This window comes from Muntiacus reevesi, chromosome 7 (genome assembly GCF_963930625.1).
Source record: "Muntiacus reevesi chromosome 7, mMunRee1.1, whole genome shotgun sequence".
Taxonomy (NCBI): domain Eukaryota; kingdom Metazoa; phylum Chordata; class Mammalia; order Artiodactyla; family Cervidae; genus Muntiacus; species Muntiacus reevesi.
In genome coordinates, this window is record NC_089255.1 from 66,408,867 (window position 1) to 66,421,206 (window position 12,340).

General features: G+C 35.5%; 1 protein-coding gene across 1 annotated transcript in view; it reads left to right on the forward strand.

The window, feature by feature from the left end:
* TMEM260 (transmembrane protein 260) overlaps nucleotides 1-12,340 on the forward strand; it is a 70,066-nt gene that overhangs the window by 4,156 nt on the left and 53,570 nt on the right. The window contains 2 exon segments of the mRNA XM_065940233.1: nucleotides 6,015-6,046; nucleotides 6,779-6,930. Coding sequence (XP_065796305.1) covers nucleotides 6,015-6,046; nucleotides 6,779-6,930 — 184 coding nt within the window.

Here is a 12,340-nt window from a genome sequence, read left to right on the forward strand (position 1 = left end):
AGTATGGGAGATCAGCACAATTGTTCGATGGTTAGCACATTTTTTGTACTACCCTTCTTGGGATGAGAATTGACCTTTTCTAGTCCTGTGGATACTGCTGGGTCTTCCAGATTTGCTGACATTGTTTAGTTGCTCAGTTATGTCTGACTCTTTGGGACCCCATGGACTGCTATATGCCAGGTTTTCCTTTCCTTCCCCATCTTCTGGGACTTGCTCAAACTATGTCCATTAAGTCAGTGATGCCATCCAACCATCTCATCCTGTCATCCCCTTCTCCTCCTGCCTTCATTCTTTCCCATTATCAGGGTCTTTTCTAATGAGTCAGCTCTTCGCATCAGGTGGCCAAAGTATTAAGAGTTTCAGCTTCAGCATCAGTCCTTCCAATGAATATTGAGGACTGATTTCCTTTAGGATTGACTGGTTTGATCTTCCAGTCTAAGGGACTGTCAAGAGTCTTCTCCAACACTACAGTTCAAAAGCATCAATTCTTCGGTGCTCAGCCTTTATGGTCCAACCCTCACATCCATATGTGAGTACTGGAAAAACCATAGCTTTGACTAGATGAACCTTTGTCAGCAAAGTAATGTCTCTGCTTTTTAATATGCTATCTAGGTTTGTCATAGCTTTTCTTCCAAGGAGAAGTGTCCTTTAATTTCATGGCTGCAGTCAACATCTGCAGTGATTTTGGATCCCAAGAAAATAAAGCATCGCTGTTTCCATTGTTTCCCCATCTATTTGCCATGAAATGATTGGATGCCATGATCTTCATTTATTTGAATGTTGAGTTTTAAGCCAGCTTTTTCACTATCCTCTTTCACTTTCATCAGGAGGCTCTTAAGTTCTTCTTCACTTTCTGCCGTAAGGGTGGTGTCATCTGCATATCTGAGGTTATTGATATTCCTCCCGACAACTTTGATTCTAGCTTGTGCTTCATCTAGCCCAGCATTTTGCATGATGTACTCTGCATATAAGTTAAATAAACAGGGTGACAAATTGCTGACATAATGAATGCAAAACCTCATGGCATCATCCTTTAGGGATTTGAATAGTTCTGCTGGAATTTCATCACATCCACTAACTTTATTAGCAGCAGTGCTTCTTAAGGCCCTCTTGACTTTGCGCTCCAGAATGTCTGGCTCTGGGTCACTAACCACACCATTGTAATAATCTGGTTCATTAAGATCTTTTTTATACAGTTCTTCCATGTATTCTTTCCATCTCTTCTTGATCTCTTCAGAGTCTATTAGGTCTCTACCATTTTTATCCTTTATTGTGCCCGTCTTTGGGTGGAATGTTCCCTTGTTGTTTCCACTTTTCCTAAAGAGATCTCTAGTCTTTCCCCTTTTGTTGTTTTCTTCTATTATTAAGCACTGTTCATTGAAGAAGGTCTTCTTGTCTCTCCTAGCTATTCTTTGGAACTCTGCATTTAATTGGATGTACTTTTCCCTCTCTCCCTTGCTTTTCTTCGTTCTTCCACTATTTGTAAAGTCTCCTCAGATACCATTTTGCCTTCTTACTTTTCTTTTTCTTCGGAATGGTTTTGTTCGCCACCTCCTATACAATATGTGGACTTCTGTCCTTAGTTCTTCAGGCACTCTTTTAACTAGATCTAGTCCCTTGAATCTATTCATTACCTCTACTGCGAATTCATGTGGGATTTGATTTAAGTCATACCTGACTGGCCAAGTGTTTTTCCCGGTTTTCTTTGTGCTGTGCTTTGTCGCTCAGTTGTGTACGACTCTTGGCGACCCTGTGGACTCTGTCCACGGGGATTCTCCAGGCAAGAATACTAGAGTGGGTTGCCATGCCCTCCTCCAGGGGATCTTCCCAATCCAGGGATGGAACCCAGGTCTCCCACATTGCAGGCGGATTCTTTACCATCTGAGCCACCAGAGAATCTTCTATGAGAAGCTGATGATCTGAGCCACAGTCAGCTCCAGGTCTTATTTTTGCTGACTGTATTCAGCTTCTGTATTCAGCTTCTCCATCTTCGACTACAAAGAATGTAATGAATTTGATTTCAGTATTGACCATTTGGTGATGTCCATGTGTAAAGTAGTCTCTTGATTTGTTGAAAAAGGGTATATGCTATGACTAGTACATTCTCTTGGCAGAATTCAGTTAGCCTTTGCCCTGCTTCATTTTGTTTTCCAAGGCCAAACTTGACTGTTACTCCAGGTATATCTTGACTTTTCTTCTTTTGCATTCCAATCTCCAATGATGAATAGAACATCTCTTTTCAGTGTTAGTTTTAGGAGATCTTCTAGGTCTTCATAGAACTGATAAGCTTCTTTGGCATCGGTGGTAGAGGCATAGACTTGGATTACTGTGATGTTGAATGGCTTGCCTTGGAAATGAACTGAAATCATTCTGTCATTTTTGAGGTTACACCCAAGTACTGTACAAGTACAGTTTCGGACTCTTCTGTTGATTATGAGGGCTACACCACCACCACCCCAATAAAAAATAAAAAGTTTATATACACATACACAAAAAAACTTAACCTGAATTTGGGTTCCTTTTATACAGAAGAGGGGGAGAGTCCACTGTGGTGCTGACCAGTGGCTGAGCGGGGCTGCGATATCTGGTGCCTGCTCCACACCATTACAATTGTTGCTTTGTTTTCGTTAATAATGTCTTTTATTTTTTTCCCAAAAGAATAAAGTTATCTATTCACTTAGAGTTATCAAACTTTTTAGGTATTCTGATTTGTTTAATTTGACGCTAGATAGTAGTTGCTTCTAATATTTTCGTTCATATTTTTTGAGAATGCTAAATAAACTTTTCCAGTGTTGCCAGTAAAATTTGTATAATCACATCTTTGATAATTCTGCTTATATGTTTAATGTACTGTTCTCTTTGAATTTCGTGTTTATGAATTTTTTTTAACCAATAAACAATGCATCTCAACACCAACATAAAGCATATACTCTTCTTCCTGATAAGTCTTAAATTATACTTCACGAATCCATCACATTGTGTGACCTAACCAAAACTACTTTTTGTACCACTTGATACTAATTGTTGATTTATGGGCAAAAGCATTCCTGGTCATTTAGAGGAAAGGTTGGGGATCTAGCCTTCACTTGTGTTTGTTATTCTTGGGAAAATAAATTAGCTTATATGTGTATTTATATGTTTTTAACATATAGAGGGATCTGGGTTATGGAAAGGTGAAGCATCTACTATCTACTCTGAGTTTGCCACCCATTTGTGTCCCAGAGAAAGCTGTGGTTCTCAAGCTTGAATATATTGATACTTGAGAATTGCCTGGAAAACATGAGCCCTGATTCCAGAAGGTGTCAAATAAGTAGATTTGGGTTATGGTCAAGGAATCTTCATTTCTAAAAGGCATCCAGGTAATTCTGATGCAGGTTATATATGATGTAGGGCTTATATTTGACAAATTGTTTGTTGTTTAGTTGCCAAGTACTATCCAACTCTTTTGGACCCCATGGACTATAGCCTGCCAGGCTCCTCTGTCCATGGGATTTCCCTGGCAATAAAACTGGAGTGGGTTGCCATTTTCTTCTCCAGGGGATCTTCTTGGTCCAGGGATCAAACCCACGTCTCCTGCATTGCAGGTGGATGCTTTACCACCGAGCCACCAAACCCTTGTGTAAAGGGTTGATTGAGGGAAAGCAAGGTGACAGAAGACTTTTTTTTAAAACTATTTTCCTTTTTATCATGTTCAATTTTAAGAGTAGTGCTTCTCTTTAGCTTTTTATCAAGGGTACATAATAGACTTTGAATACTAGCATCTTTTCTACTTAGATTTTAATTCACATATGAAGAGTTGGTGATGGAGGTTTGTAACATTCAAGATTCATCTTTCTACCAACAACTCCCACAAAGAATAACAATATATTGACTTTTCAATGGTAAAAAGAAGTTAGAGAAAATAGGGCATTTTTCTTAATGTTAAAAGTAATTCTAAATACATTTTTATATGAAGAGAATGAATAGCAACCTTGAAAATCTGAACTGAACTGTGCTTCATCGCACGGGAATGTAAGAATCAGAAATTAATTAAAACCTTTTGGGACTGAAGATATAAGAGCAAAACCCATTCTAGAGTAGAAAATGATAAATACAGTTTTGGTAACAATATCTATAAAGGGAAAGTTATTTTAAGCATTTTAAAACCATGAATGATTTGTGTAAGATGCAAAAAGGGCTTTTGTCTTCTAAGATGTTCTTGAATTTCTCTGGAAGACTTCAACGGTGTCCTTAAGTAAGTGACTTAAGTGAGCACTATCTGTCTCTCATGCCCTTGTGGGGCTACTCTGAAGTGAGCAATTATCCCACCTGATGGGGATGTCTGAGTAACAAGGATGACAGCATGATAGGTCTTTTTGTCATCTTCTGTGTGCACAAGGTGGGAGAGTGTGGCACAAGGAGGGAGAGGTGCCGATGCCTTCTTCTGGGTGGCACAAGGAGGGAGAGGTGCCGATGCCTTCTTGACAGAACCCTGAAATGGATAACTTAGTGGAAAAGACAAAACAACTCACCAGAATAGAAAGCAATCTAAAGTGCTAAATAGGTTCAAGCAGGTTCTATGAATGAGGCAGAAGTGATGAATTCTGATGGGTGAAGCTGGGGAGGGGTATGTGTAGAAAGGTGTCACTGAGAAGGTAACAATTGAACCAGCCCTGGAAGGATTTAGCAGAGAATGCTGGGTGAGAAAGTGAGTGATAAAAGGTGCAAAAGAGGACCATTTCAGAGTAACAGTGGGGAGTCTGATCTGACAGAGGTGAGCCTAAGTTTCATGGATATAAGCCTTGGAAAAGGAACCAGAAGCTGTAGAGGGCTTAGGTGTCACGATGAGGAATCAACTTCATTCAGTGGGCAGAGAGCAGCCATTGAGAAATTTTAGACTAATAAAACAATCTGACCTTTTGGGGGTGGGGGTGGCAGTAATTAGTGATTTCAGTGGGAAGATGAATTGAAATAGAACATTGGTCAAAAGCTATTGCCATAGCCCAGGACAAGAGAAAAGTTCTAAAATATGATCTGGGCTCTAGAAATGAAGGACATTGATAGCCACTGAAGGATAGAAAATAGAAATTAATACATTTTCTGATAGATAATTTTTAATTTTCATAAATCAGTTAATATTGATATTGATTGATTTCTTAAACTGTACAGTATTATGTGTATAGGAATGAATCAGAAATAGACCCTGGATGCTAAAAGTACTATCAAATAGACACTGAATTACTACATCATAATTTTAGAAGTAATTGCTAATGGTGAGGAATTACAAAGAACTATGTAAATGACATGGTGATTCAATGGTTTGAAAAAAAATGTGCTGTGGTAATCAAAGCTTGCCAAAATAACCTGCAGTTAATAAGCATTTGGTAATTTTTAAAAAATATCCAATGTAATTAATGTAGAGAAGGTATCTAAATGCCAGCTTAGGGCGGAAAGGCACATTTTATAGATTGTTCAAATCCAGCTTCTGCACATTTTACATATAAGGTTACATTTTTACAGGCAGTTTTGCACTAAATTCTTGAGGGATAACATAGCTTTCTACACTAATGCTCTGTAAGAATTTTTATATATTTGCAAGTGTAAACAACCTTCAGAACGGAAAGTAAGCTTTTTTGAAAAATTGAAGTATACTTGATTTACAATGTGTTAGTTTCTGGTGTACAGAAAAGTAATTCAGTTATACATATTACATATTCTTCATTATAGGTTATTGCAAGATACTGAATATTATTCCCTGTGCTATATAGTAGGAGTTTGTTTAAGCATTTTTAGAAACTAGAATTCACCTATATTTCCACTGACCAGTTATTAAAAACTGTCAAAGATAGTTTGTTCAATGAGACCTAAGGGAGAAAATACTCTGAGACTGTTTCATGCTGTTAAATCTCTACAGATTTACAGTTTTATCCAGTCAAATTAATGCAAAACCCCAATGCAAGCATTTGGATTTTGAAAACTTTGGAGGAGTGTCATTTTCTAATAGTAATTATTGGTTTTACATTATTTTTTCACAGGGGAACTGATCACAGCCGCACATGAGCTTGGAGTAAGTATTAGTTTTATTGTTTAATCAATGCTCTCATTAACAGTTTTAGGAATTAAGAAAGTTTAATTAAGCATGGAGTAAAGTAGATTAATTTATTTTCAAACCCCAGTTTTTAGTAACTTATAAGTACAGTACGTGACAATTTACTTTAAGTTTTAAATCCAATTAAACTAAATTATAAAGCAAAGCCTTTACTATATATACAGTAGCTGGCTTATTATCACCCCAAATTTTGTATAAGCTATGGAGAATAAAATAAATCGGGTTAACACTTTTAATAAGTTTATTATTTAATAAACTTTATTATGGTGTATGATCCCTTTAGGCAAGACCTTAGGACTGTCAGCATGGTGGTAATCCGATAGCAGTGTGGTCTTTCAACTTTCTAACCAATACGATATTTCAGAACCTGCTTTTTTTTGAATAGCCTTTTAAATGACCCTAATGTACTGTGAACCCAGAGAACAAACTGCTTAAGGACTGACAATGAAATATGTCACCCTTTCTCTAGGTGACACACCATGTGATAGACACTGCCAAATCCACTAAAGAAAATATTTATTTGTATTGGCACAAGAGGATTACAATAGAAAACCACTATTCAAACACTTAGTCATTGTCTCTTAATCTTTATACTTGCCTGGGAAAAGGGCTACTTTTCAATTAAAGCCAGTGTGACTCTTCCTTTAAAACTAGATGAAAACCTTCTGACTGTTGCTAATTTTCCCTTAGGTTGCCCATCCTCCTGGCTATCCTTTGTTTACTCTGGTGGCTAAACTGGCAATTCTACTATTTCCTTTTGGTTCAGTTGCCTACCGAGTCAATTTGCTGTGTGGCTTATTTGGAGCAGTAGCTGCAGCTTTACTTTTTTTCACCGTTTTCAGGTAAAGTAGTTGATTAGTTAAAATTAATTTTGACTAATTGGAGATGGAGCTTTCTTATGGCCCATGTACATACGTGACCAAAAAAAAAACCTTTTGTTGCTTGAATGGTTTTCCTAATCACTCATGGGATTTCACTTTCTCAATTTACAGTAATTTCATTTGTGTTTGACCCTCAAATGATTACACAGTTGGTTCTGCTTCATACAGTGGAGAGAAGGTGTCACTAGTTCATTATCACAATTCTCTGTTTAGGCAGAACTAATAAGGTTTGTCATTTTAGGAAGATGCAGATGGGCCAGTTTAATTTAACAGTATGAAGTTCTTCTTTTGGTAAATGGTAAATATTATTTAATTACTCACAGTATTGCTGATAGGCAGCTGCCTATCAGGTCCAGAGTTAATACCTAATTATATTGTATTTTAAATATGCACATGCATACATTTTGAAATAAGGCTATTAACTAAGGGAATCAATTTGGGAATGTGGTTTTAGTAAGGTTTCACTTTGTTGCAGGATAGCTGTAGGGAAGACAGGCAAATGAGACGCCACTTACTTCATAATGAAAAGCTTTCCGACTTTGGAAGGCTACCCTGCTTTTTAAAAAAAAAAGGTCATTCATTTAGGATATTGGTAATCTCCATTTGTCTTTGCTGTTTCTCTTGCTTTCAGTACTCAGTCTAACCTATGCCTGAAAGGATTATAGTCAAAACTACAAATTATACTTTCTGCAAAGGGAAAACCAAGTTAAAACATTTCTTTCAAAAAGTATTGCAGATTTTATTATAAAAACAAATAATTTTGTTTGTAAATATAGCATAATTTGAATAGAACATTTCAAATGTCATTTTTGGAGACTGTTTTATATACATTTGTCTTATTACTGCCCTTTGACTGAATTCTTTCTAAATTCCCCTTTGCTTGTTTGTAAGAAGGTAAAAGTTACTATGGCTAAAACTTACTATTAAATCTATTTGTGGAAAGTTTCAGATTCAAAATTGTAATTGTTGATCATTGACTAAACATTTATCTGTATTATTTAACTTGTTTTTAGTTCAGTCTTACAGGTTTTCAGTGATAGCCATATCTTTAAGTATGAAATGTTTAAAATAACATTTTTGCTTGGATTAATTAGTGTTATGAATACTTTCTTTTTCTAAATGACTAGAGTAATTATTAGAATTGTTCCTTCTGGTCTTTTATAATTAAGACTGTGTCATTATTTTCATTGAGAGAAAAACTATTTTAAATATCTAGGATGAAATTTAGAACACACCAGTTCTGTATTAAATGTATGAGTTACTAATTTTCATAAGACATTTAAGACAAAGCCATTTAAAAAAAAAAAACTAATATTTGTTTTGCTAGTTCATTTGTATTTTAGATTATTTCTACAACATATACACACATTTAAATGCTATAGCTATCTCTTAAAGCAAGTAAAGCTATTTGTTTTCTAAAACTTTTCCATGGTTTTTTGTTATATTAATTGTTGATGCCCTTCCACATAAAAACCACTGCAAAAATCATATATAAATTCTTTGTATTTTCAGAATCTGAATAGTTTGGGACAGTAATTTTCCTTTGAGTTGTCTGCATTTTAAAATAGCTTTAATTATTATGCTTGATTATAATGGGTTTTAGATCAGCACACAGACCTGTGCCCATTTTATTTTAATATACAGTCTTAATGATAAATTCATATACTTACTGACATGTTTTAAAACAAAAACTCTTTATAGACTGGATATTGGCTTAGTTTTAGTAATCTCGTACTTTGGAAAAGTTATTTTCTTCTAAAATGTGTCCTAACAATATTATCTTTCATGTAATTTTAATATGAAAATACTTCATTATTTTGAATACAAATAATTGACAAGGTACACGTCCTTTGGGAACAACCTAGATCAAGTGGCAAATCTGTTTTGTCAAACAATGGCCACCCTTCGGGAAAGAGCAAGCCATCTCTATGGTAATAGGACTAACAGTAGCCTATTGATCGAGTGGAAGAAGACATTATACAATGTCAGCTGGCTTGTTACAATTTCATTTGTCAAATGACCTGAACTTAACCTTTAAAACCTTCCTTCTGTGAATATAAACCCAACAGCAGGACGCGGTTTTTGTGCAGCCATTACAGTGACGGCTTTTTTCCAGTCCTAGCGTACCTTAAATGTATTCCTTCACAGGTTGACTCCTTCATCAGAACTCATTCAGAAGACATTTCTCTACTTTATTTATCTACCAACCAAGTCATCATTCCATTTTCTTGTGGAATATTGAGGGGTTTTGATCCCGGAGACAGTTTTATTCTTTCTTTCCCCCATCACTTAAGAGAACATTACTGTACATGTAGGATTAGTGCTGACTGGTGTGCAGGAAATTAATTCTTTTAACAGGTTTAGGTTTTTTTCAGGTAATTGTTCACAGAGCATTCACTATATTTAGCTCTTGGGGTGGACATAAAGACCTTCTGTACCTTTTAAACAAAGATTGTATTTCAAAAGCAAATTTCTGTTTAAATATGTTGATGTAAAAAGCTCCATTTTTTTCAGTAAACATGACTTGGATTGAAAGACCAGTTACTTCGTTGTTTCCAATTACCATGTAATTTTTGCTTTTCTTTCATCTTTTTTTGCTTTTAAAAGCCTATAAGATGTCATTAACACTGCATTTTTTGTCAATCTTTCTTAATGGTTGGCAAGAATTCTTTTATATTTGCTGAGGTAGAAAGGATATGAGTAAAACAGTACATTGAAAGCTGTATGTGTCACTGTACTTTATTGAATTAAAAATAGTAAGATTGGGGCAGTTATTTCTGCATATATTTATTTACATATTGTCCCCTTTGGGGGTATTTTAAAGCATGATTATGTTAAAGGAGTTTAATCTAATACATTTCATTTATAGGAAATAGTATTCATTTTATTAATGTGTTCATCTGTGCATTTAAAACTCTGTACTACAGTTAAGTGATTTAGAGGAACTGGAATTTTTTTTTTCCCTGAAGACCAATGAAGTAAATGATTTTTTAGTTTGACAGAAGGGTATTTAAAAGTGTCATATTTGAAATTTGCAAATCCTATTAATACAAAAATGTAAAAGTTATAGGTCCTATAAATCACTAATAAGAACATTGTTTAGCTTTGCTTAGTACATGAATTGCAACTTATTTTCTAAAAACCTCAGACTAGATCCCGTCAATGCACTTAGTAAAGAAGGAGTACTGAACTCACTGTCATTAATATCAACATGCTTCCATTGTCTATGTTCTGGTATCACTAGCAGAGAATGGACCCTGTTGACAGTATCCTATAACAATCCTATACTGGAGGGAAGATTTAAATTGCTTATGATCTCAGATGAAAGCATCTCTAGTATCCTATTTTTTTAATAAGTTCCAGGGCAGGGAATATGTTCTCAACAGGCTTGAGAGTCAGCATATCCTTTTCAAGCTAGTATGGGCCAAATGGAACTCATGAGCAGAACTCATTCAGCAACATTTGTTGTGCACTCATATAAATTGAAAGTAAATTTTTTTTTAGTTTTTATAATCAAAATTCAGTGCTTATTTTAGAGAAAGGTAAAGTTACTCTTAAATAAAATTTCTTTTAATCTTTTTTTCTAAAAGGCATTGTTTCAGGAAGTTTGCATTAAAAAACTTTGTAACTCCATTAAGATTGTACAATAAGAAATCAGATCTCTTTAATATCAAGCAGGTTCCCTAGAATATGTAAATATTAATTATAATTAAAGGTATCTTGAAACTCTGCCTGCTTACTACAAAGAACTTACAGCCAATTTCAGTGATATGTAAATATCTCCTGGTAGATTGTTTTGTGCCAGTATTTTGTTTATGCAGTATTTTATTTTTTATAAGTTATGTATTTCTAAACATTCTGCCACTACTAAAAATTAATTTGATTAAACTTTTGGAATAGGAACACTTGATCCTGAGCGCTGTGTCTGCTATTCTTAGGGTTTCAGCTAAGATTCCATTCAATAAAGAATTGAAAATTAAAATGCCATACCTTAGAGGATGTAGAATCTCCTGCTTAAGAGACATTTGGATTTTCCAGCTCAAAGAGTATTTTAGATTATTGCCATAGAGAATAATGTGAAGCTCTTCCTAATTTCAGAGGTAACTATGCATAAGTAACAAATATTCACCAAGTTTTTGTAGTTGAAGAAGAATGGAAAGTACTGGAGCATTAATTTCCATTCAGGAGAATATCTGTCTTGATCCCTGGTTAATTGATCATATATTTCTCTCATACTTGTATTAAAATTGCATTGACTCAGACTGGCTAAGCATATTAAGAGCTTGGTTCATTTGCATTTTCTTATAAGTAGAGGGCCATATTAGGCTCAAATAGCAGCACTTCATTTTGAAGGGAAAAAAGCAGGGCAAAAACTCTTTTTTGAGACTGTAGAGTCTTTTCTGACAGCTAGTCAGAGTTAGAATTAGTTCAAGGAAATGTTAATAATGCACTGCCTGGCCTAATCCCTTTGATATCACCAGGTATCCTCCTGTTCATGGGTTAATTGCTTTAAAAGCAAAGGCAATATTCTGAGCGGTGGGCCGCTTCACCTTTTCACAGCTGTTACCATTGAGTGACAACTAAATCCCATGTGTAAGATGAGGAAGAGCTCAATCTCCAATTGGGAGAAAATTTATGTAAACCACAATCCCTTCAGAATGTGCGGAAGTCATAGACTTTCTTGATTTACTCTGCTTTTCCCAGAAAGCTCTATTGTTCACTTTCCTAAGTCCCATCAACCCTTTGTAGCAGAATATCACAGCGGCAGCAGATAGCTTGAAATATATAAATGCTATCATAGCTCTGATTAATAGCAGTGCTTATGAGTCAAGTCTGATAACAGTGCAGCTCTCCACTCAATTTCAGATACTGCTAATGGAATCTGTCTTCTCCAATTGTAATATGAGAAGGCCTAATTTGCCATGGAGCTTGGAGCTGTCACCAGTAGGGGATTGTGGGGTCAGATGGGAGCTGCCAGGTTTTTGCCCTGCAGCTTGTATCTCTCACTTTGAATAGAGCAGCCCCCTGCCTGCCAGTTAGCTGATAGGCCGCCGTGGGGTTTATGCCACTATATACAATAGGAAAGGGCTACATAGGCTGACTTTATAATTGTGAAGCTAGCTCATATTTCCACAGCTACTGTGCTGCATAATTTCTAATAAGTGGTTTTAACAAATGTCAGATTATGAAAAGTTTCCCCAATTACAAAAACTTATAAAACATTTAAATTGCTAAATCTGTTTCCTGCCGAGATTTTTGCCACTGGAACTAGTCATCTGTCATTATGGCTATAATAATAAATGTATACATTTCTCAAAGTTGCAAATAAAATGATAAATCGTAACTCATAGATTTCCTGCTTTTCAAAGCC